We start from the raw sequence: 26,688 nt of genomic DNA, 5'->3' as shown, positions 1-26,688 counted from the left end.
TTCCTTTGCCTCGAAGGAACCTCGCTGTTGCCATGCTTACTGAGTTTGAGAAGGACCAAATGTATCTGTCTTCCCATGAACACTGTAAGTTAGAAAGCTGACAAATAGCTGTCCTTCCTTACTGAATACACAGTTTCTGTGTAACTGGCCAGTCTTGGATACAGATTTTCATTCATGCTGTAAGAACTGAGAATTGACATTTTAGTTGTGGTTTACTTCATTTCTTGTATGTACGGCCTCCTACTTGCAGAACAGTAACAAGCCAAGTTGGTGGTGATGTCCAGCTGGAAGCTCCCCAGATCATGTACCCAGAGGAGCTGGCATGCCTCAGTTTTCTTGCTAACAACAAATGACGGTTTCATGTAGCAGCTGTGAGCTCAACCAACCTAAAAAGTCCTCAGGGACACTTGCTTTTATTGGCTCCTTGGGCTGATGCTTCTGGGTTCATCCACACCTGCTGTTGAGCAAGCCGGGACGTAGAAATAGCAATGGTTTCTTGAAAAACTGAGCTGGTGTATTTTTAGAAAAGAAAAAAAACCACAAAACCCAACAAACCTTTTGCACGTTATGGATTGGTCTTTTTCAGGCCCAGTGACGTTATGTCAGAAACTTCTGACCATACCTGTTAGTCACCATGGACTCAACGTGTGGGGTGGAGGGATCCTTGCTTTCATGATGAGAGCTGGTTTTGCTGGATTCAAGGGGCATGAACACTTGGAACAGAGCCAGTGCTGTGCTACTTAATCATTATCATCATTAACTGCATGAAAATGCAGTAAAGACATTGCTTTCCTGTGAAATGGATAATATTCAAATAAGACATAGCAAGACTGGAATTGGCCACAGATTGAAATGCATTTCTACTGTATTATCTATGGGGAATGAACAAAAGACATGAAAACCATCCATATTATTATATTAGAAAAAAAAACAAACAAACCCAAAACAAAGCATCTCTTTGGTGAGTTCAGTTCCATGATAACTGCATTCCTTAAATGCATTATTGTGTGCTTGAGTATAAATGCTTGATTTCAAGTCATAGGGTACAATGAAAACCTAAAGTGTTTAGGGGAGCAAAACCAATATGTTAAAGTATGCTATTCAGTGGTTTATCCTGAAAAAGGAGTAAACTCCTGTATGTCAGGCAGTTTTCTTTCCTTAACTTCTTGGTACCTAATGCTTTAGAAAATTACAGTCGCTTCTATTATAAGAAGGATCAACAGGGATATCATAATCCTAATGCACTGCTTCTTTAGTACCTTTCCTTCATAGATTTTAATACACTTTTCTATTTAAAGCTTCATAAGACCTTTGTGAATAAGTAAATGGATTTTTTTTGTAGGATAGCTTCAATCCTGCTTAAATTCTATTTTCCCCCTGCCTCTGAAAAGCAATAGCATCTATTTAACTGTGCATACCAATGCTGCAGAATAGTTTATAAAGGTAATGTAAGAAAAACTCTCTCCATGCAGAGCTGTCTCAGTTCAGTGTTGAATATGACAGTAAAAATCTTACACAGAAAGAATCAAAAGTAGTCAAGGCTTTTGGGGTTTTTTTCTCATACAGAAGCAGCTCAGACTCATGAGATCCTCTAATGCTTGGATGGGCTTAGTATTGGTTTAGTGTTAACTTAGGCATTGGTCATTTTCTGAGGTTTAATGTCGATGAAGTGATTTGTCTGCCTAAAGCTCTGTGTAGGATCAGAGTCTCGGAAAATATTGTTTAATGACTCATGAGCCCAGCTTCCAGTTGCATGTGGTGGCTCTTGTCATTCCTGACAGTGCACCCAAGGACTTGGGAAGCAGAATAAAACATGGCTAGTTACAATACCTTGTTATCCAAAATACTTGCTACAGCATTGCAGCAGTCTTGTGATGTTAAGCTGTATGGTGTTTGGGTTTAGCTTTACACATACCAGCTACAGCATTCTCTGTTTAAACTTCTACAAAGGAAATAATAATTTTACTTCTTTTCGTGCTATTAATGACTTAGTGCCCATAGAGGGGGGAAAAAACAGTAATGTGTAATTTAAGCAAAAATATGTGCTACTAATTACTGATATACATAACTGGTAGTTACTTGTATCAGCCAATATATATTTCCCTTACTTGTGTCAGAAAGGGTGGGTTTTTTCCTAATGAAAAAAAAAAAAAAAAGCAAAGTTCAGCTATAGCAAATAGGGATAAAAGCAGTTATCTGCTGTCATATCTTTCAGTAGTGTATTTGCCTTTTTTTATCGTCTAGTATACTTAATGCAACCAAATAGACATTAAAAGTGAATTGCTATGAAGTAAATAGCTGTTTAAATTGACACAATTTACTTCAATTTGTTTCAAACACAATTTATTTTACACTATTTACTTCAAGGCTGGTTTACTACATACTCCTACTGCTCTGCTACTGTGTGATAGTTTGCTAAGCTGTAGAAACTTGATCACTTAAAGCGGTCTTGACCAGACGTTTCAGCGCTGAACCTGTTTTCAGCAGGAAGTTGGACTACATGAGTTTTTGAGTCCCTCCTACCCTGAGTAACTATAATTGCTATCAACTCTTTTAATTGCTTTAGACAAACGAGTAGACATAGATAGGCAAAACTTCAGAAATTACTTACATGTCCTGGTAATGATATTTTTCACAATACCATATAAATGTGGAAAAATAACCATTCTCTTTGTTCTTCCATGTCAGTTGAACCGTTTGGAAAAAAATCCTTGACTATGAGATGAAAAATGCTTTATCAAAAACTTGACTGCAAAGTATTCAGTTTGAAGATTGCTTTTCCATACAGGAGTTTGTGATTGTAATAAGTAAGAAATTAATTTCTTTTCAGTTGAAACTGCCTTATTTGAAAATCATGCACTTTACCAGCACAGTACTAGTCGCTAGTTAAAGGTTACTCCAAACAGTTGCTGTGAAATATGAAAGAGGTAATGACCTGTGTGTTTATTAAATCTCTTCTAGCTAAAAAGAAGAAGAAACCAAAGCTCTTAAACAAGTTTGATAAGACCATTAAAGCTGAACTAGATGCTGCAGAAAAACTACGTAAAAAGGTAAGTTTTGAATGTTTCACTCAGGACTGTAGACAGTGGACAAAAATGAATAAAACAAAAATTAACTTAGAAAAGGGAGAATTACTTTTAGATCGCTTTCTGTGAAATTAACTTTTTAAAATTAAATATTCAGTGCATGTTTGTTCTTCAAGTTTTATTTGTGCTGGATAGTTTATTTTAAATTTTTTGAAGTCATAAGTGTATGTCTGTTCACGTGTGTTTGCTTACCTTTACCCTTGAAAATATTTAGCTTAACTGTTGAATTCCTATCATCAAGAAAACTGCTTAAATTAAGCACACAGAACCAGGTTAGTTCTGTCCATTTGAGTACTGAAGTCAACTATTATCAGAGAACTTAAATAATGTAAGCATGTTAATATGGATCTCTCAGTAAGTGTTCACATGCTTTATGAGCATTAGATGCAAATCTTTGATGTAGGCTTTGTTTCTGTTGGGATTCTGTGTGTGTCCTGTGAGGGTCTCTGCTCCCATACAGCTGCTTAGAGCACAAAGCAGATGTTCCTGCTTCTTACCAGTGGCAGCAAGACCTTAATATCAGTCAGTCAGTCAATCTTGGTAGTTCTGAATTTAATAACTTGACTATGAAAATCAAACAAACAAAAAAAAACCCCAGCAATAAACAAAAACTCTTCAGTCACCTCCTCCGATAATTTCCAATTTTATTCTTTTATTTGAGTGTTTCAGAAAACAAGACCTTTCCAGAGATGTCCCTTTTCCAGATGTGAGATTGAATAGTGAAGCAAGACTATATGACTGTTAGAAATGAGAGACCTTAAGTGTTGGATGTAAATCCTGTAAAAATTCTGATACGCCTCACAGACAGTCCTAGCACATGGAGAACAACTGCAGGTCTTTGTTGTACCTGGGATTTGAGATGGCTGAGCAATGAGATACACTACTTTCAGTGCAGTACAATAAAAACCATTATAGTCACTGCAGGTGTAGGATTGTTCTTGATTTTCAGAAGACTGTGCAGTTTTAGCTTTACATTGCCGTCTATGCAGCCCCAGAGCTCCTGCAGGTCTATGATGGGGCTGAAGGGCTACTACATAGAGAGCTCTAACCTCAGGCTGCCACTGCTGCTGCTCTTCACTAGGAGCCTTGTGTACACGTTAGAATACAAAAATAAAAAGTACTTCCGTGCTTCGTGTTACTGACACAATTAGTTGATCAGAGAAAGGCGTAACAGAAACTTTCGATGAGCCTACAGGGTCAGTTGGCTGTCTCTTTTCCTGCCTGTGTCTCTTGGTGAGTTGCAGACAACCATGCCTGTCTTGCAGGAAGCAGGACAAATTTAGTAACAAATCAGACATATGTAATACTTGAAGATATGAAGACAGCTGTGTATAATAGTCCACTCGTATTTATAAAGCTGTAAGAAGAATTGGAAGGGGCAGCAAGATCTGATGCCAAATTTTGCCAGGCAGTGCGTAGTTCCTATTTAACAGTGCAGCTGGTTCTTCTCAGCTTCCATCCTTACTTGCTAGTCAGCATCAATCATGAGAATACCATAGTTACATTCAGACTTTGTATGCGACAGGGAAGAGACACAGGGTGTCCTGAGGGACATCGTTATGCAAAACATTTGGAGGAAACGGCCACACACTATGGGTAAGTCTACCATATTTCCCCTAGAAAGAAACGTAGTTATGGTACTGTTCATCGGGTGAGGTATGCAGAGAGGAAAATTCCACATATGTCCAGAACTTCCTTTCTGTTCTGTGTTACATTCGGTTTGGATTTTGTTATTAGCAATAGAATTTTTACATTTTTATATGGACAGGTTACTGTCATCTCGGCATGTTTTCCAGTCAAGAAAGGGAAAGTGAGTAAAAGAAAAACAATGTTATTCATTTTAACCAAAGAAAGTAGATAATATTGTTTCATAAATAATGACAACGAATTTCTCTTAAATAAGCAGGCAATCCCAACAAAAATATGAGTGAAAACTGTTGATTCAGTCTGCATTTTTTGTTTTGTTTTTGTTTTTTAATTGGGGAAACTAATGTGTTATTAGGTCATGCTTCCTTCAGCATTTTTATTAGATAGAATTGCTGATAAATACCTCTACTTTCCAGGGAAAAGTTGAAGAAGCTCTAAGGGCCTTTGAAGCATTAGTGAATCAATATCCACAAAGTCCTCGAGCAAGATACGGGAAAGCACAGGTACTAAAAGACAAGCCATAAATGTTAAAAAAGATAAAATTAAACCTCTTTTAACAATAGAGTTCTAAACCCCAGTCAGACTTCATTTATAATTTTATGGATGTTTCCTAGGGAAAAAAAGAATTATGTGATCTGTCATATTGTATCTGTTTCAGTCCGTGATCCTTCCCCAATTACTTTTGTCTAACTTTAGTCTAGTGGGAAGTATTGTAAATAACACAAAAATAAGATACATCCTGTAGATCTCATGAAAACTGTCAGAACGGTAAGAGATAAATCTCAACTAATGTCCCAGTGCAGGAACAACAGGCAGAACTTAGCTGTTACACACTGTTTGCTGCAGCTGGTAAATCAACATATCAGTCAGCTCTAGGCTAAATGCTGCTTTTTGCTTAGTGGGAATAGGGAAGGGAAGGGGATTTGGAGTTTTTATAGAGGGAGTGTTAAGGGATAAAGAACACAAATTCTTAGGCAAGGAGGCTTAATTAGCTTTTTCTTGTGGAGCGAGTTCTGTTTCAGGTGTTCCCCTCAACAAAAAAACAAAAAAAAAAAAAAAGAAAGTATCAGAAAATAAGCTCTGCGTTCATAATACTTTTGTATTTTCATAAATAGGAGGATAATCCCATTGCGCTAGTTGTAATAAAAGACTGCTTGAACTCATGGTAATCAAGATGAGCAAAGTGAAGCCCTCACTGTAGAAGGGAATTGTGCTGTTACACAATTAATGAGGCACTTGAATTGGAGTCACAACCAGTTTTCACTTGGTTAATAATAGTCATGCTAAAACCAAAGCTGTGATTATCCAAAAAACTATCACACAAGCACTTGATACATAGTAGACCAAATACTTAAGTGCTTTACGTGAGGAATAGTCTGCTGAACTATTTGCCTTCTTATAGTAGGAGACCACTTTGTTTCATACAGGTGATGGACTTAACTCTGTTAAATTACACCTTTAATATTTACCTTTTTATAAATGAATCTACTCATTATACCTAAGACAATGTGCTTCCTGCCTCCTCATTAGCTCATTGCTTTTAGGGAGGAGGGCAGATCTTTGAAGCCAGCTGTAAATTCATTTCCATTTACAGTAGCCTTTATAGGCTCATACTAGTCTTTTTACTGAACGCTCAATATGACCAATGACAATTTTATCAAATCCAGTATGTATAAGTTGAAGCTGTTTGAAGGAATGGGAAAATCATGGGCTTCACTGATAGATGGATTATTCTTAGGATTTACATTGTAACACAGTATTACTTTTAAATGGGTATTTATACTAACACAACACATTCAAATTTGCTATTGCTCATCACAAACTAAAGGTAAAACTGCAGAAAAGAGTAAGGGTAAAGGCCAGGAATTCACCACAAGAGTGTACTTTTCCATTTCTATGAACCATGAACCAACATTACATGGTAATTTTGTAGTTTCAGGTTCTAATAAGACATGAGGATTAATTTTCCTGGATCTTTTAATAGCTTTAAAAGGCAACTGTTTTCCCCAAAATTCTGCAGAAGATTTCATAATTAAAGTGTTTTTCAGAAATGTGAGCAATTCTGGATTTGATATCTGGAGCTACACTTAGGCCAGATGAAAAATATTCTACAGAAATTGTTAATGCCTTTAAGGCTGAAAGGAACAGTAGAAAGGTCTTAAACCTCCTTATATGATTTATAGCATCTGTACTGGTGAATTTATGCAGATTTTATGCTGACAATTTTTGTCTCTTCCTTATGTATCTTTTAATTCTTTGCCCTGCAATTCCCTCAAAAAAAGGAAAAACAAATTTCCTAGTGAATGTACAACAGAAAAACAAATTATCGCTTAAAACTGATTCCTGAAGTTATCTCTACAAACTGGCTGATCATCTGACTGAGTAACCATGTTGTTTGGTATTTCCCATACTCAATTTCAAAGTAGCTCAAGGAAAAAAGTAATGGACAGAAGTGAAAAGATTCTAGATATTTACTACAGCATATACAGCTAACACAGTTGAAGCTGCTTCATTTAATGTGTATGATGATACAACAGTGAGTATAGATAGACCGATAAGAGCTTCTGCACCTGCAGTGCTTGTGATGCACCTGCACCTTGCTCCACTAATTGACTTAAGGAAGAACATAAGCCAATAAAAATAGAAGCATTTGGGAATAATGCATTAAACACATGACAATGCATGCATTTGTATAAACGATTCAAAGTAATGCTTTAAAAATTCAGCATTTGAGATAGTCTTATTTTTTTTAGCTGTGGAAACAAATTATGAAAATGCCACACCACAGGTGAAATCAGTCATAGCTTCCATTAGCTTCACTGAAGCTGTAATTTCACAGTAGACATCTCATATATCCTTTGGTCTGCTCCTGAGCTTGATGAACAAATCTAAATTCTGAAAGAGTTGTATGGTAGATATTCTATGAACATTTGCAAAAGTAAAGCCAATTCCTAATCAGTTTTCCAAGAGTGTAATAAATTTGTGTCAGAATATATGAAAGAAATGTTTCCTGGTGTGTTTTGACCTGTGTATTGCTGCCAGCGTGAGGCTTAGTATACACATAATCCACAGGCAACAATTTACATTTCTTCCGTATTATTAAAACGGATTGTTTCATTTGTTTTCGAAAGCATAAATTATGACTTCTACAAACACTAACCAAAAATCTGTGTGAATGTATGTTTTAGGTGCAAATTTTCTCATACTTACGCTTTCAAACAGTTTGCAGGAAACAAGAATCAACAGTAATTCTAATCTGCCTTACCGTAACACTCAACCAAATAAGTTTTCCATTGTTATGCCAAAATTATATAGATTAAAGATAATTCTAAAATTATTCCCATAGTTTAACAGTTGCGTAGTTTGCCTTTTAAGAAAACAAAGTTATTTTTAAGACTAATGGATTATTACGTGTTCTAATAATGATTTTGTGATTCTTTCTAGTCTGAAGATGACTTAGCTGAGAAAATGAGAAGTAATGAGATGCTGCAAAAAGCTATCAACACCTATGATGAGGTGGTTAGTCTGCCAAATGTCCCTTCAGATCTGATAAAACTGAGCTTGAAACGAGAAGCAGACAGGCAACAGTTTCTTGGTAAGGTTTGAAGGCGGTGTAAAAATTGTGGAAGTTGTGTAAGCAAGTCTTTCAAAAGATCACTAAGGACTCGAAAGTGCCAATTCCATTGAATTTTTGGTAGGACTTGTGTTCCTAATCTCTTAAATGTTTATGAAAACTATTTTTAAATTCTTTAAAATTTTTCTATGGAACTAGTGTATATAATTGCTTGTGCCTGTAGGCACATGATAATAGTGCCTGTAGGCAACAGTGCTGTAAGAAGTTATGATGGGTGGTGGTCAAAAATTTTTATTGACAGAGAAAGAAGAAAATGTTCTTCTTTTTCTACTGAAACTGAGGGCAATCATGAGGAAATTAATGGCATACACAGAGTAAACACACCCAGAATAAACCTTCAGTAAACATGGAGAAGAATGGAATTGAACTTGGAGGTATCTGAAAATTTAGATCTCAATTCTGTGATGTACAAGAAGTGCTAATTAGAATATAAGGCACAGTCAGCTTTGGAGAAAAGAGTTCTTTTCCCGTGGGTTGCATTTTAATATCAATTTGTTTTGATCTTGCTGTTCCTCAGCAAGACCTCATCTAGGAAGTTGAGGAACGTACTTAATTTTAAGCGTGTAAAGCAGGATTAATTTCATAATGAAAATATAGTAGAAGTATTGCTTAACACTAGAAATGTGTTTAATTACTTAATCAACTAAGACTAAGTTTATTTTATATGTTTACCTAGTTTTGTCGAGCACTTTGACATCTGTGTATGAAAGAGCAGCCAAAGCTTAAATAATGTTGTTACTGCTACACTGTGAACGGCTCTCCACTAGAGGCTACCATAACACTGCATGATACGCATTCGTAGTATCAGGTTCTCCTGAAATATTCTTTGTACGGCTACACCCCCAGTGACAGCCAAGCAGCTGAATATGCTCCTATGTGCACAAGTTTTTTTCAAATTCTGCTTCTTGATTGTTAGTGAAAGTGGAACACCTGGCTCTGATTTGTGTGTTCTTACATGTTGTGTAAACGTCTTACTACTGTTACTCATACCTGGAGTTGTTATTAAGTCTTGTTTAATCAAATTAGGTCGCATGAGGGGTTCCCTGGTTACTCTACAGAAGTTAGTTCATCTGTTCCCCAGTGATACTTCATTCAAGAATGACCTTGGTGTTGGTTACCTCTTGATAGGAGATAACAGCAATGCCAAGAAAGTATATGAAGAGGTAAGTTTCCATTCCAGCCAAGGAAAAATATTATTTGCGTTCATATGTTCATTCTAAAGATCGCTTGCTTTTAACTTTTTTAGTTGTTAAACATTTTGCATGTCAGGTTTTGAAGGGTTAATATAGATAGGATTTTTTTAAATGGAGTTCTTAATTATCTTCTAATTTTAATTCAGATTTCCTGATACTGTCATGCTAAATGTTTTTCCTCATAGGCAGAGAAATGCAGATGTTTTTCATATGCTTTATAATATTTGATTTCTTATACTTTCTGGTAGCCAGGTTTGGAATATAATGACAACACATATAGATGTAGTGCATAGTATAAAAAAACCAGATGTCTTATCTGCAAGACATGGAAAGCAGAAGTAAGTCTGTTTCTTTACAGGAACACTGTCTCTAATCATGTGATGAAGTAGTTCAGTACTCACACAGCTATTTAACCTTTGTTTTTTTCATTATTTTTGTAGGCAGCCTAAATTCTATTTTTCTTTCATGACGCTTGTAGTGTGGACAGTTCATTGCATTTATATTCCTACCTTATACTATGGTTATCAGGCTGGGGAAACTTCACTGCCAGGAAGGGCTATTCTGCTCCTGTGATCTAGAAACCCTGTTAACATCTGGAAACTCTCTGACAGATGCAGAGCTTGACATCACTGGTAGAGCACAAGCTGTCAGCACCTGGTCAGAGATGATCTTGTTGATGTTGGCACACTTGTTGCAGTGCTTGTTGGGTACAGGCGTGGTATGGTAGTTGGCTAGTTATGAAGACTGAAGACAACTCAGCATGATTAGTACCAGCTCCTGAGAACAAAGGTTCAGTTTTCCATCCCCCACATCTAGGAGTCTGAGGGGATTCTCATCTCAGGTGGTTTCTCAAAGAGAAGGAGGACATTCAACTGCATGTTTGGAAGCAGGAGCTGAACCCTGATAATTATTTTTTTTTTCTCATGCTCCTCTGGTAGTCTCAGATGTTGCCAGAATAATGTTTGCTTTGCTATTTTGGCTACATTGTAGGTCCCTCCATAAAACATTTCTGTTCAATAATTTTTGACCTGCTGTCAAAATTTCTCTGAGTATTGGAAACATCAGCTTTTAAAGATAGAATTTGTTAATCGAACCTGCTTCTCAAGCTGCAAGGAACGTGAAAAAAAAAAAAAAACCATACTCCTTTTGGGCAAGATTTTCCTTTGCAATTTTTCAGTATTTTGCTACAAACAGTATAGTTAGAATTTCTCAATATCAATAATCACTTTTTATAAATGGAAGAAGGTAGTGAGTTTGCTATATAATCACTTTGATATTGAGTTTGATATACTTCAGAAGAAGTGTATACTGCTCCGATTCAGAACAGATATGCAAAATAAGAACTGGTCTGCTTTTAATATATTGGTTTTTATGCTCCCATAGACTTTAACCAGTGTAATTACTCTGTTTTGCAGTTCACTAACCACTGAAATAGAATAGATCATAGTGATATTCTGTCCTTGTAAAAGAGCAACAAATAAATACCTTTTAAAAGGAACTGGATTTATTCTTTTAAAAAATCATGTGGGTTTTGTCCATATTCTGGCTATTCTTCAGGCTGAATTCCAGCACAGTAATGTAATTTTTTTTTCTTTGTTGTAATTCAGGATAAATTTACATGAAGAATTTTAAGAAAGGAAACATAGCCAAAGGAACAGTGAGAAGCTCATGTGTACCTGCTTTTACTCTTGGTTATACTGAATGCTTCTTACATGATTTTGGGCAGATTACTTAGGGGCCATATGGTCTGTTCTTGAGCACTTTGCTCATCTGTTGCAATGCATACTTAGGAAGTGATTGGCATACGGTTTGGGCCTCCTACCATAGGTGCTCAGGTTCTGTGCATAGTCAATAAAGAGAGGGGCAAACTGTGAAGAGTGGTTCTCTGGACCTCCAGGTGACATCTTCTTCTTCCCATGATTTTTGAAAAACCTGGGAAACTTCTGTAGTGTGGTTAAATCCTTCTTCTCACTAGTGTAGGACAAATTAGTCATTTGGTAGAAAAATGTAAGAGAGCACAGATGAGAGCATGAACTCAGTGCTGCACAGTAGATGCCTCTGATACTTATGAATCCTGGGTTCTGATTCCTATTGTGAGGATGTACATACATTTTATTCAAGTGTTCTTTAAGGCATGGACTTCTAGGAAGAAAGAGCAGAGCTCAGGACGCATCCTCGAGAGAACATACCTCTTGTTCGACTAAAGGCTCAGCTTTTTGCTGATTCCCCTCTGGTCCCATTCTTTTCTTCGTGGTTGTCTAAGTTCTTGTGTATGTGCTACTTGTTTCTGCTCCTCGGGCAAGTTTGCAGCAGGAGAATCTAGACTCCAAATTTCCCATTTCCTGCTAGCTTCTGCTAGCTTCATGAGCAAAAGGTACCCATGTCCTCCTTTGCTTCCTGCTGTAAGATTTCGATCTTCATTCAGTGCTACCAGCCTGCATGAAGCATGAGCTGATCACGTGCAACCAGCTGGACCCTTCATAGGCATTGTCCCCTACATTGGGATTACAGTATATACCACTTCAGACCACACTAACTCTAGCTTGCATCATTTTCAGGGAATTGAATAGATGCCCAAGGAATTCTAGTGAATGAAAACTTTCTGCTGTACATTTAATAGCCAGTTTACTTATTTTCCATTCAATTCTTATTTTGCATTCCAAATTTGTTGTGTCTCAGCAGCTGCTGAAGTGTTATGTTTTTATTTCAGAAGTCTTAAATATGATATGTTCCTTCTTTCAGCTACGGAAGTGATGTGTATAAACACTGAACTTCAGATCAAGAGAGTTTTGTACTTACAGCTGTAGTGTGGTATAGTCTAACTGACACAAAATAGACTTTTCTAGTATGCATTTCCCAGAATTTATGCTGAACCACAGATGGAAAATGGTGTCCAACTGGAGAGGATTTCAGGTTTGCCTCTAATATTAAAGCATTTTCTTTTGAACATTACACTTAAGGACACAGAAATGTAACATTAAAAGTAGTCCCAGTAGAATTTAGAGCTATTTTTGTTTTCAAAGATCTACAGATTATGATAAAATATAGTGGAAGAGAACTTTATAAGACCAGTTACTCTGCTAATAGCACTTTTTCTGCCTGCCATGCTGAGGCATGTCTACATGGCTCAGTGCAGCATTATACAGACACGCATAAGCCAGCTCTGATTGAGCTATCTCAGGTACCAAAAGCAGAATATCCACATTAACACAGTACTCTGCCCTGGCTAATTAGCCATTGATAGCCCCAGAGGTTAATTTCTATATTCATGATTAATATTTAATGGGCTATGAGCAGTTTAGTAAAACTTATTTCTAAACATAATTAATATTGCATGCAGCAACAGCAACAGAGTAATACAATTTACATTAAATACTTCCAGTGTAATTTCTGCTGATTGTATCTCTTCGATTCTCTTTAGGGGCTCTGAATGTAGATCATGCCTTAATGCAACTCGGCATAGTTTAAATGAACCGTAATATAGAAAATTCTATTCTGTCTTAATTAATCAGATAGCTTTATACTATAGTTAAAGGAACTGTAACGAAATTATATGGCTAATAAATATTTCTGTCAGTCATTTATTTTGCCCTGCAGGTACAGATTCTTGGATCAAAATAATTATACACAGAATGCTGTAGTCAAAAGGCAGAAGATGCATAAGGTGGTAGCATATCCTTATACTATGGATTAAGCTCATCCTTACTATGACTTGCTGGGTTCACCTTTTGCTAATAATGTGTCATACTATGGACTTCAAATAGCTTCTCAAATTGATTGTTCCTTCATAATAGGTCTTTTCTGCAAAAAGACGTGAAATGCTGCTATTTTTAACTCAAAACATTTTATACCCATATTGCGCTGATTTGGGTTTTGCTTGGATGTTGTTTGTAGGTAATAAGGTTTGAGAAAGCAGAGTAATTGGCCCAGAGAACTTGTTGTGGTTTTGCTTGTAATTATTTTGATTGAAAAATTAGGTTAGACAGTGACTGGAAAAGGCAGAGAGAAATGGCTGTGATGTGTGCAGACATTTTATACATGGCATAAGTTTAGTAACTTCAAAAATGGATTTAGGCAAGAGAAATTGCATCTGTCCATTGTTTTGTATTTAGCGGCTGTGCTAGACATTCAGCAGGTATCAGCCTCTGTAATTCCACTGACTGCCAGGCTCTTGTGATGGTCCTCACAGACTGAGGATCTGTCCTGAGGATCTGTCCACCCTTACTTCAAGGAGAGAAGAGGTGTAACAACAGATTAACTTGACCATGAAATTGACGTCCCATAGAGCTGCAAATGGTATTGAATATATATATACATCATAGAAACATGGAGCTGGAAAGTAGATCAAGACATTCTCTAATTTTCCCCTTGGCTGAGGCAGACCAAATGCACTTAAATTATCTCGCTAATGTTGGGGGTATATGTTTCAGAACTCAGGCCAGCCAGCGTCACACTTCCTTTCCCTGCAACACTCCCCCGTACGCTGATCCTTTCCTACAGTTGTCCCTGTACTCACAAATCTTTCTCTTGCACAGTCCCCATGAAATATCCGTCTCTGGATATTTGCCTATCGGTTTTCCTTTCCTGCAAAATTAAGTCAGGTTACAGACATTATCTGAATCTTGTTCAGGATACAAAATCTTTTAGCTTAATTCAGCACACTAGGTCTTGGTCTTGGTCAAAGAGTATAGCACACACCTATACAAGAATAATGTATCCATCACCTTCTCGTGTGAAAGCACATTGAATTACTACTGCATTAGACCTTGCGTTACCATCTTGTAGCTTTCTCTTGGCCAGGCAGGTGTAAGCTCTTCCAGAGAGTGCTCCAGTTCACAGTAGCGCTGAGAATGCCCTTTGCGTTCCCAGGGTCTGTGCAGTCCCATTATGTGATGCAGGCATTATTTTACAGCATCTTCCTCAACAGTACTCTGCTTCACAGCGTAGTATATTTTCTCTTGCCAAGACTAGTTTGCCACCAGTATAAATCTATCTAGCTTTAAACTATTTCAGGTATAATTCTACACTACACTTCCCATGACTGTGCTGTAGGCTTGTTCAAAAGCAGCTCCTTTCCTTCAGATTAGTTAAACGAGATATGTCACTTAAATGTTAAGGAATGGTGTTAATTCTGTAATGTAGGATGCCGTAACTCAAGAGAGAGGGTGGAGAAAGACAGACAACAAAAAAATAATGCAATTCAGAGATTCCAGTTGGAATAATTTTACTTCTGATACTTTAAATTTTGGCTTGTAGTAGATTTTTCTGGAGAAGCACAAAAGTGAACGGGGAAAAGAAAGTACAGCCAAGCCAAGAATTTATCTGAGAGTCAACAACGGAAAAAAATGTCATTGCATGACTAAATAGTAATATATGCACAGGTTTGTTAATTTGCATAGATCCATGCATGAGTATTTAATTCATTTACTCTCAAACAGGTTCTAAGCCTGGCTCCAAATGATGGCTTTGCCAAAGTGCATTATGGCTTCATCCTGAAGGCAGAAAACAAGATAGCAGAGAGCATACCCTATCTAAAGGTATTTTTCTTTTCTCACCTACAGTAAATATTTTACCTGTAAAAAATAAAATTTGAATGTATAAAACTTGTCGAGGTAGAAGCATACTAGTAAAAAAAAATCACAGTTTAAGCTATGTGTTGGCATTATATTGCTATATCACTCCCTATGAACTGGAGCAAGCTTGTACATTGAGAGTCATCAGTTCTTAAACATCAAGTATTTGTTTTATTAGTGGTTAACCCTAAGTACACAGCTATGAGTCTCAAATTGTTCTGAGTTTGGCAGTATGCTGCAAACTTAAGGCTCTTGAAAAATCCAGAGGGGCCTTGTGTTTACTTCTGAGTGTTTGGGAAGAAATAAGACAAAATGAAACCTTAATCCAGCTTTCTGAAATGCTTGTGTATAGGTATATAGGGCCAGGGGCAAACGTCCATCTCTGAATATGCCTCTGTCCTGGAGGGACTGAGGAAAGAGGTCATGGCATTTGGAAAACTGTCAATGTTTCTCAATGGCTTTTTACTGAAATGTTATATTCATTCAGCCTAAGTTCTGGGTTACCATGGTGGTTATGTTTTATAGCCAACTTTATAGCCTGTCTCTTGCATAGAGCTGGCAGCCTATTTAGAGCAATCAAATGAACTTTTAGAAGTCCTATTGAAGTTTCCCTTATACCTTTTTTGTTTGTTTGTGTTTTTTTAAGGAAGGACTAGAGTCTGGTGACCCTGGCACAAATGATGGACGCTTTTATTTTCATCTGGGTGATGCCTTGCAGAGAATGGGAGACAAAGAGGTACACATTTAACATGTTCTTGCTTTAAAGTCTAAACCTCTGATGGACTGCAAAATCCAGAAAAACTTTTAAGCACAGGCTCAATGTTGAAAGCATGAGTAGTCCTATTACAGTAACAAGCCAGCACATGTGTGTAGAGGTCAAGATGAGCAACAGCAAAAAATCTGCCATTGGTATGACAATACAGTCTCTTAGCATTCCTTGCTTTAGAACTAACCTAAACTTTTGGAGCTCGCATGGGGCAGTTTGAACTGAGGGACCAAACATTTTTCAAAAATTCAGTGAAGGTGTTTTTAGAGTCTGTTTTCTGCTCCTACCACTTACAACAAAGATTTTAACCAGAGTTAAAAAACCCAATTACATGTATATCACTGTACTGAAGTTATCTCATAGCTCTGATATAAGAGTGTTTTGTAAACCTCCCTTCTTTCTCAAAGTGACCTTGAGCACCAATGAGTATGTGATAAAAGGAGACCATGAGAAGACTGAATGTCTGGGCTGAGTTACTGTATTTGTTCAATAATTAAAGTACCAAATAGATCAGAAAAGCAGAAATTTGTGCAACAAATCTGTTGCATGCCCAAGAAAAGCAAACATATGCAACTGAAAACCATGGGTTTCCAATTTGTTAATTTAAAACCAAATTTAATGTAAAAGCCAAATTTAAATGTGTGAATTAGCATTATTGCCATGGTAGGGGAGCAAAGGGCTTTTGTTGAAGGCTGTTATTACTAATGAACTTTACTATGGGCATGAATTTAAAAACAAACCAAAAAACCCTATTCCTGGATGGGAAATGGGAAAAGAATAAGGATAGTGGACCTGATTTTCAATCAGTTATCTAGTAATAGGTCTGAAATACTGATACCTAAAATATTGTAAAGAATGTTGACCTCTTGAGTATCTTGGCCCAGTTGGTAGGCAGTTCTCCAATATCAACTATAGACATGTGGACTATAATGAAGCCTATGTTAGTGATCTTTCTTAAGCCTAGTTGAGGTTAATTTTCTTTTTTTATAAAACATGGAACTTTTATTACAATACCTTATACATACAGTGAAATGTAATGATATCTGTGGTTCTTTAAGGTAGATTGTCTTTTCTGAAAGTACAATAAATTATTCTTCCAATGAAATTTTTTGAATTTAGAAGTTCATTTAAAAGTGAGATTTTCCAAAAAGGAAATCCTTGTATGCTTCCGTGGGATATTCTGGGTTGAATGATTGAACCTAGAGCATCCCATTACAACATTTGACTAAAGATACCACACAGATGTAATTAATGTATATCATCCCCTTCCCCAGGATAACTATGTGTTAATGTTTATGGAGTTAATGGTCAAATCTGTTGTAGAAAAAGTTTTAATCAATGACAAATGAACTTGTTGGCATAGAGGAGACTTTTAAATTTATCAGTGGAAAGTCCACTGTTAAGCTAAATTTTTCTTACTGACCTTGCTAGACTTGCTGAACTTCAAGATTTAATCAAGGAGACCAATCAATATTTAAGGAACATGTGAAATTGCTACCACTGAAGGTTTGTTGAAGGTAGATATTCATCTGTTAGAGATAAATTAGGAATTATGAATGTGGTCTTGGTAAGTGTTAGGGAAACATTGTTGAGTATGCCCTTTCCAGCTATAATTTGATAAAGTGCCAAATTGACTTAAAAAAAGATAAATTAGAACTGTGGAAGGTATTATAGAACAAAGTGCTGTTCACACAGAATGTATAAACTGAGTGCATCTCAAACAATTACTTTCCTGGAAAAGAAGCTATACTACTGTTGTAGCTGTCCTGAATAGTACAGTGGTCATTCTTTAGTCTTTCCACTGCCAAGATCCGCATGTCAAAAGAAAGGTTTCTGATGGAAACTCAGGACTGGAAAGGATGAGCAAGACAACCTAACCCTACTCCATGCTGTCAAAGGCAACCTCATAGCACAATCCTTCTATTAGATAAGGATTAACAGTATTATACATTGTGATTACAGCTGATAGATCTTAAAGAGCAGCAACATTCATACTCATCAGTCAGTGGCTGAAACAAGTAATTCATCCCCCTTATCATTTGGGCTAACTCCAGACATTGCAAATGAATGCAGGCAGTCAGCATGAATGATCTATTGATATTCCATTGCTATTACAACTTACATCTGGGGGAACATACGTTATAAATCATAATGCTTCCATTTCAGAGACTTAACCAAGATAACATCAAAATTTAAAGATATACTGTGTATTACCCAAACGTAATACACAATTTTTATTATTTTTTTTTGACCCATACACAATTTTACAAAGCTTTTCTAGGGGAAAAAAGATGAAAGCTTACATATGGTCTGCTGTTATTCTGTTCATCCACACTGTTTTGCTGTACTTCAGATAAATACTGTAGGGCAACATCCTATTGTGGTCTTTCGTCCATAATTCAAAAGAATGATAAAGATCAAAGCACCACATTTTTTAAAAGCTTGAAGAAAACTTACAGACTCTCAAAAAATAATCTGTGGTTATAATGTAGAGACTTATGTAAAAATTTGAAGACAAAACCGCCCGAAGTAATTTCTTACCTTGTATCTCAAAAGAAAGATGACACCTGGAAATTTTTAGAAATAATCCATTACATGAAGAATTTCCAATATCTTTCTGTTTTCTTGACTAACTGCTAAGAATAAGTAAGTCTTAGTAAGTCACACACTCTTCTCATGGCTGATTTGTATCCAAAAAAGTTTTGGTTTCCCTTCTAGTTTACTGGCTTCAAGGTAAACATAAATAATAAGCTGACATTAATTGTTCTCCTACAGATATGTTTATTTGATTGCATGTTTTACTTTCCATTAGATCGCATATATAAAATGTTTCTTCTTTAGCTTAAGAGTTAGTACTGTAGGTTTCATTTTAATAAGTCTTTTGTTTTAGCCTTCATGTCAAATATGGGCAGATTAATGGACAACTGTCATATGGTCATGAGTTAGAATAGGAGAAATTATTGTCTTTGAAAAACAAATAACAATTAAAATAGTTGTGTGGGGAGACTACCATACCAGAATGCTACTGGGGACTGTGTTCATTTTGTCCAGATGTCATGGTTTAACCCCGGCCGGCAACTAAGCCCCACGCAGCCGCTTGCTCACTCCCCCTCAGTGGGATGGGGGAGAGAATCAGAAGTGAGGAAAAAAGTGAGAAAACTCATGGGTTGAGATAAAGACAGTTTAATAGGGAAAGCAAAAGCCACACATGCAAGCAAAGCAAAGCAAGGAATTCATTCACCACTTCCCATGGGCAGGCAGGTGTTCAGCCATTCCCAGGAAAGCAGGGCTCCATCACGCCTAACGGTGACTTGGGAAGACAAACGCCATCACTCCGAATGTCCCCCCCTTCCTTCTTCTTCCCCCAGCTATATATGCTGAGCATGACGTCATATGGTCTGGAATATCCCTTGGGTCAGCTGGGGTCAGCTGTCCCAGCTGTGTCCCCTCCCAACCCCTTGTGCCCCCCCAGCCTCCTCGCTGGGAGAAGCAGAAAAGGCCTTGGCTCTGTGTAAGCACTGCTCAGCAGTACCGAAAACATCCCTGCGTTAACAACACTGTTCCCAGCACAAATCCAAAACATTGCCCCATACCAGCTACTGTGAAGAGAATTAACTCTATCCCAGCCAAAACCAGCACAGCAGATTTTCTGTATTCTTGCTGGAAAGAAAAGTGGAGGGTTTGGTTTTTTTGAGGACAACTTGACAAGGAGGTGGGTACAGCCTGGGAAGGCAGATAATGGTGAGGTGTAGGGGGAGCATTATTAACTGGAAGCATAAGGATGAAATTATAGGCTGTTCTATGTAGCATGAGATAAGAATAAATATCAGGTTGGGTGAAGGAGTGTGAGAACATGGTCCAAGTTTGGATGAGTGATGCTTAGGCAGAGGTGAATTGGATGGTTTCTGTTCAAGACAGGGATTGCTGCCTGCTTCAGTCCCTCTGCTCTGGAATTCTTACCTCATATTTCCCTACTTAGTTGTCCTGTCATATTCTTTTTTTTTTTTTTGTCTTGTCTAAAATATTGCAGCTGTAGCAGCAATGCTGGACAGGAAGGAGGCAGCTATAGGTAGCCTTCTGTGTATATGGTTCATCACAGTGCTGGATCTTTTCTTTCCAAGCATCCCATTTTCTTCCTTTTACAGGACCTCATTTTGATGCTATACAGTGGTAAAGCAAATTGTGGAAAGGGAGAGTAAGACAAACAAAGTCTGGTATTAGCCTCAATAGGTTTCTACCATGTGAAGTAAAGGAAAGAGACAAGAAAAATTAGTAGCATCAGCTCAATTCTGGTGTGGCAACAAATATTTGAAGAAACTCAAGTGTATATATGTATTAGATAATTATGTAACAATTTAGATCCACAAAGTCAGCACTGTTTTCCTCATTACAGCATCTCCATTGGCAGCATCATTAAAGATGATAATCTTTAATTTATAGCTAGGGCATTGAAACAGAGAGAAAACAAGATTGACCGAGATGACAAACAATCTGATCTTCCAAATCCAAGGACAGCACCTAGATTACTGACCTATATTTACTGTCAATGCTTGTGAGAAAATAATCCTATTTTGCTAATGTTGGATTGGACAGCCTTGGCCATCTGATCTATTTTGGGATTGTTAGTTGGGGTTTGGGGGTTTGTTTGTGGTTTTCTTTTCCTTGAAATGTTCATTACTGCATTACATTAGAAGAATAACCCTGGCGTCCAAACAGAGTCTGTTACCTTACCAAAAAAAGCATAAGTTATCTTTTTTCTGTGGGATTTGGCTGGTATGAATTAGGTTGTTAACAACTTCAATCTTTTAGGCATACAAGTGGTATGAACTTGGATACCAAAGAGGTCACTTTGCATCAGTTTGGCAACGCTCCCTCTACAATGTCAAGGGACTGAAAGCTCAGCCTTGGTGGACAGCAAGGGAAACTGGTTATGTGGAACTGGTGAAGGTAAGGCCGTTTCTTTCTGTATACTTTGATTTTATTTTTTTTAGTAGCAACTATAATCTAAGGTATTAAGCAGAGAAAATTCTCGTCTATGAAGTCTGAATCGCTGCCTGTGAGTACCAGATAACCAATCTCAGACTGAGGACAAGATTTAACTAAGATATAAAACGAGCTCAGGCATTTTCAAAATTGAGAATGGGGTCAGGATGGCTTAAATGATTAATAAATACAAACTTTGCATGGTAGACAACTGTAATGTCTCAAGTGCAAAATGACAGCAAACTTTGGTAATGTCTTGGACACCCATTGTGGAATTTTGATTAGGAAAGGCTGTTTCCTTCATCCCTTGTGTAATAGTTGGTGACTTCTTTGGAAGCTTTTAATTGCATAAGAGAAACAAGTGTAGACTCCCAGTGACGGATTTAGCAAAAGATAACAACGTATAATTTAAGTTCTTTAAAGTTCTCTTTTCATGTAATGCAAGACAAGTAGTCTGGTTATTATTCATAATAATAGTTGTGTTTCAAAAATAGCATAATTTTTATTATTTTAATAATTTTAAACATAATTCCTAAAAAAATTTAAAAGCGGTAAGGAACCTTTTTTTTTCCACTTTATGTTTTAATTATTGGTATCTGGTTTAGCAAAATTATTCTGCACAAACAATTTTAAACCATAAATGTTTATTTGCAAGAGACAGGTTCCTTCAGAGTGGTTGTTTCATTATACTTAGTTATATAACATGTCAAATAATCTACTACGAAAGGATGATTTTATTTAAAAAAAAAAACAAAACAGAAAGAAAGAAATTAAAAAAGGAAGATTACTCCTTGTTATGCTTTTGATGGCAGCATGAATAAGGCTAGGAAATTTAGATTAAAGTGTGATTCTCCAGTGTAATCTCAGTCACACAAAAAAAGCAATTAACTTTATGGACTAGTGTTTGGGAAGATTTGAAATGTACATGTATTGAACTCATTCTTGAGGAATGTGTAGGAATAGATACTCTCTGCCATAAAGAAGATGGAGAAACTGGGAACTTCTTATCATACTTTTGCCAAACAAAAAGGAAAGATTATATATTATTTTATTGATGTTTTAGAGCTATCTGCAGGGATGATTTACAGTCCCTTACATGTAAACCACTCAAATTCCTGAGTCACAGAAGGTAATGGTCCCTTCACATTTGGCATGAGGAGACTAGTCAGCTCTGAATGATGAAAGAATTCGGTTTCCTGTTATAAAACGGCCAGGGCTCCACCTTGAAGGGATTTTTTCAGATTGATTGGACTGTATATGGCAGTCTTGGCTTAGATCAGCATCCTGGGTGACTGCTAGAAGAGCCATTCAGATGACCAACGAGGACAGAAATTCCGCCCTTACCTCCACAGCACAACTGCCTCTCTGAAATCCACTCATACCTCTTCAATCCAATAATTTTGTGGGTTGGTTGGGGTTTTTTTAGCTGTCTTATTAGCAATATGTCATTGCATCTGGACTAAATTGTGGCTGCTAATTTACTTACATAGTATCATAATTTGGAGGTGGTAAGATTTACATTCTTCAAGATAATGTTCACATTTGAAAGTATAAACCCAAAATACAAGTTACATGCATCAGGAAAAATATTTGTATTGTTGTGTTTCCCCCATAACTCAAGAAAGTACTTGGAGTTTTGAAAAAAAGCAGGCTTGATTCTTATAACATACAATGCTGCAAGCAAAATTTGTAGTAGTATTCTCCAGAAAGTGGCAAAAAGAATCATTGAAGACATTGGTTTCATTAATTTCTAAAATATTCCAACTTCTGTACATGTTTTAGCTGAAAAAAACATTATTTCCCCATTCCACAGAGCAGAAACCAATCAGCAGTTATTTCTGACTGCTTCATCTCGTTACGTTCTTACATCTGTGCGGGATGTGTGGGAAATGCTACCAAATCCCAATGATAGAATTTCATATGGAAAACTGCTGTATGAAGGGCAATGCACTGGAGGCCCTGGCCTTCTCTCCCTGTGTTTCACCATTTGTTATTAAATGTGAACAAGCTATTTTCAATATCTTGATAGCTTAACAATGCTAACTGAGGATTTATTTGTGGCTAACTGACACAGTGCTAAAGCCACACTGGCAGCTCTTTTTGGTTCATTCAACTAACCAGCACAGCTATAAGTAGCATCTTGTAGCACAGACCTGGCTTGATATTTTTTTATGAAGGGTCATTTGGTTTCTTGGGACTGGAGATGGAGATGTGAATTTTGACAGTGCCTTGCTTTTTCCACAGAAAAGCTGAAGAAAAAAATGTCTTTTTTTGGTATTCCCAGTTCAATAAATTCCTTCTGAGGGGCATTCAGCTGACCTAACTGTAGCCATATGGACATGAGGCATATTGTCCATGCTAGTGGTCTGGTTTACGGGTCAAAAAAGAGTATTTCCAGAGGATGATTAATTTTTACTGTGTTAAATAGCTATCTAAGGATGGCATGTCTTCCTTTCTGGTGTTAACTTTCCTACTCCTTTACTAAAAAACAAGGCCTTAGACAACGAATTTAGGCCTGATGTTTAACTGCCTGATGGGTTAGAGTAAAGAAAATCTCATACTTTATTTACTTCACTATTACCAACTTGCCTGGATGTCTTAAGAAAGAGGGGGTTTTTAGTTACTTAACAAAAAAAAAAAAGACAGAATATCTCAACAACACTTAACAGGATGTGTATTATGGTCGTAAATCCTGGTTAGTGCTGCTGTGCCAAAGGGAAGTGGATCTTTGCATGTCTTTAGCTGCTGCGTGTTAATGCTTAATTTTTTGTAGTTTCTTTGGAAGAATAGGAAGGGGCACCTGATTTCTCAGGGAGCAGAAAACATAAGCCATTAAATTAGGAAGAGTGTGTCAAGTGATTTATGTAGAAATACTCTGTTAATGTTTCTGGTCTACAGTATTTCAGGCCTTTGGATTTGGAGATTCAAGAAACTCTTTCTTGTTTGAGCTCAGCTAAAAGGAAACCTTACTTTTATCTTTGAAAACCTGTCCTCCTCCCTTGGGGCAATTAGCTTGCCATGGACAATCTTAATGAGTTGTTACGTTATTCTCTGGTACCTCTTGTAGAACCTCACAATAGCATTATTCTTCTGTTCTGGTGCTCGTTTAAAAAAATAATAAAAGAGGTACAATGCTATTGGATCCTAGAGACTTTTCACCAGTCTGAAATTAATACATAGGTAATGACCTATGTAACTTTGTCCTTTCCTTATGTTGTATCCTTTGACTTTTGGAAAGGACCCAGAGGATGCTTTGCCAATAATGTACTACAGTGAATAACTGATTGATTAAAGTAGAGCTTGTATTGTCAGTTTGATGGCTTAGATTTTATTGATTAAAAGATTCAAGTGCAACAAGAAAAGCACAGAAAGAGAAAGAAAGCACAGCACATATCCATGATATTTTCTGTAGAATGACAGCTAAGGCTTAATGGTTTAGCTAATAATAGCTAAACATTCATATTGAATGGAGAAATTAAATTGAAATGTGCATTTTGACTGTGGCTAGATGTTTTAAGGGGAGCCTTCTGTTGAAAAGAGCAGAGATGATGCCTACAAGTGCTGATGTTTAAGCACTGAGAGTGACTGAATGGGTGCAAAGAATCTATTTTGAAAGGTTTAAAATACTGCCCCTTACTTGGAGGTCATCAGCATTCCCCAGCGGAAACAGAGTAACGGATCGTGAATACTCTCCTACTCTGTTTCAATAACAAAATGAAATAAAGTCTTCACCATGATTTTATTTTATAGTCCAATGGATTAAAATGGACATGTGGTCAGAAGTTATGCCTCACAGAGGAGTAGTAACCTCTTAATCTCTGCCTGTGTCATTTATGACTGTGCACTGAAAGGGTTTGACAGCACAGAGTAAGGATTCTTTTAATATCATAGTTACACATAAAAATATACTGATATTAAGAAATCCCTATTTAAATATAGTAATGTCTTTGCCAGTAAAATCTACACTATTGCCAGATGTAAACCAACTGTAAACTTCCATTATTGTTAGGAATTGTATTTAAAAAGCCATATGGAGGTTTATGGGAATTAGCTGCTAGGAAACAAGTACATATGCTTCCAGTGCTGGTCACCACCTGATTCTTCACTTGGAATCAGGATATTGCATCAAATATAATATGAATTTGTTGCTCTAACCTGAGGCTTGAATCCCTACATATCATGGAGCATAAGCATATTTAACTTTATTCTGTAGATACCAACTCATAATAAGAGCCATAAGTTCAAGTCCTGGACTTAGTCATTATCTTATAATAGTGTTTTGCATTCTTACCGTTCAAGGTATACCTAAGAGTCTGTAAAATCAGGGAGATCAAGGCTGAGCTGTGTTTGAACTCTCCATTTCTACCTAGGTGTTACCTATTACTCATAGTGAAACACTATCAGCATGTTTTATAGATGGGGTCCAGGTTTTCAGGAGTACAGAGACATTATTGATTTCAGGGCAAGTTATGTCTAAAACCATTAAGGAGTTAGTTCAAAATCAATTATATGTATTCAAATCACTTTGTATCCAACATGTTGTGGAAGGACCCTTAAAAGGGAAGGACAAACACCCACCTTTGCATGTTAACCTTCAGCCTGTGGCACTTGTGAAGGATTAGAGGTAACAAAGCAGCTGTTGCCTGCAATGCCTTGGACCACCAGTGCTCTTCCATGGTCATCTTGTCTGCATGGGTGAATGCTCCCTCTTACCTATTTTCAGATGAGAGAGTAGGAGGAGTTTGAGGAAACAGAGGAGCACTTGTAATATCTTTTAAAGTTTTCCAGTTTTGTTGATATATCACTTTAAATTGAGGCCGGTGGAAATGTAAGTTATTCTTTTCTTTCTCTTCTCCAGCCAGTGCAAAATCAGGTACTCAAGCTGGTATTTCCTTTTGTAGATATGGTAGTGCAGAGTCAGTACCAGCACTGTTCCCATATTCATCTCTGATTAGGTGGAAATTTTCAGTCTGTGTTCTACCCTGCATTTTGGAAAACTCAGTTTTCAAAAGATGTTCTCAAAAAACATTTCTACTTAATGTTAACTGTTAAATGAGTGTTATAGAAACCCATCAGTGGGAGAGAATAAGGTGAACGCACCAGGAAAAATAAGTGCTCTTCTCCTTTACTGATGGATGAGAGAGAAAACAATTTGCTAGGAGAAGAAGAGATTACTGTAATAACAGAAGTGCAATCCTAATTTTCATAGCCTACCTAAAAATGTTCTAGTGGGAGAAAGTCGCTGTAGTATAGACAGCATGTTCTAGCCATGGCTTGCTTTGCTGAGCCTTTTATGATTTATCAACGTACTACCTATTTTGTGGGATCAGCTTGTCTTTTATTTGAAAAAACTCAAGTAGAAAATGTAACTGTTTAATTTAAATGGGAAAGGCTAATAACCACATGGAGTTTTAAGACTAAAAATGGACAGTTATATCACCTAGTCTAATCTGTGTTATACAGACTTTTGAGTTTTACTCAGCTTTACACATCATATAAAGAGGTAGTGCAAACACACCTTAGCCTATTTGCAGTGTGAAATTGAAAATATCTTACAGAAACGCTTTATTCAAGAGCACAGAGGAGAAATGAAAACCATTCACCCAAAATAAGGTTTAGTGAGCAAAGTAAGTGCCTGGCAAATGGAAGTTACTTTTATCCAGATCCATTGTTATGCTGTTGGGTTTTCATTTATATTGCTATAGCATTAAAAAGATTGATTATTGGTAGAATAAAAGGTTTTCTAATCTATCTGATTTTTACAAATATAATGTCCTAAGGCAGCAGAGAACAGAAATTTTAATTG

At 36.8% G+C, this 26,688-nt stretch overlaps 1 protein-coding gene across 1 annotated transcript in view; it reads left to right on the top strand.

Moving 5' to 3' along the window:
• The window catches only part of LOC126050521 (aspartyl/asparaginyl beta-hydroxylase-like), an 80,055-nt gene that overhangs the window by 35,663 nt on the left and 17,704 nt on the right, over nucleotides 1–26,688 (top strand). Inside the window, exons 15-21 of the mRNA XM_049828487.1 lie at nucleotides 2,962–3,050; nucleotides 5,150–5,236; nucleotides 8,178–8,328; nucleotides 9,394–9,530; nucleotides 14,999–15,097; nucleotides 15,780–15,869; nucleotides 20,709–20,846. Coding sequence (XP_049684444.1) covers nucleotides 2,962–3,050; nucleotides 5,150–5,236; nucleotides 8,178–8,328; nucleotides 9,394–9,530; nucleotides 14,999–15,097; nucleotides 15,780–15,869; nucleotides 20,709–20,846 — 791 coding nt within the window. The remainder of the gene's footprint in view (nucleotides 1–2,961; nucleotides 3,051–5,149; nucleotides 5,237–8,177; nucleotides 8,329–9,393; nucleotides 9,531–14,998; nucleotides 15,098–15,779; nucleotides 15,870–20,708; nucleotides 20,847–26,688) is intronic.

This window comes from Accipiter gentilis, chromosome 2 (genome assembly GCF_929443795.1).
Source record: "Accipiter gentilis chromosome 2, bAccGen1.1, whole genome shotgun sequence".
Lineage (NCBI taxonomy): Eukaryota > Metazoa > Chordata > Aves > Accipitriformes > Accipitridae > Astur > Astur gentilis.
The sequence above is the reverse complement of the archived record's forward strand: the minus strand, read 5'-3'. Positions and strand labels throughout refer to the sequence as shown.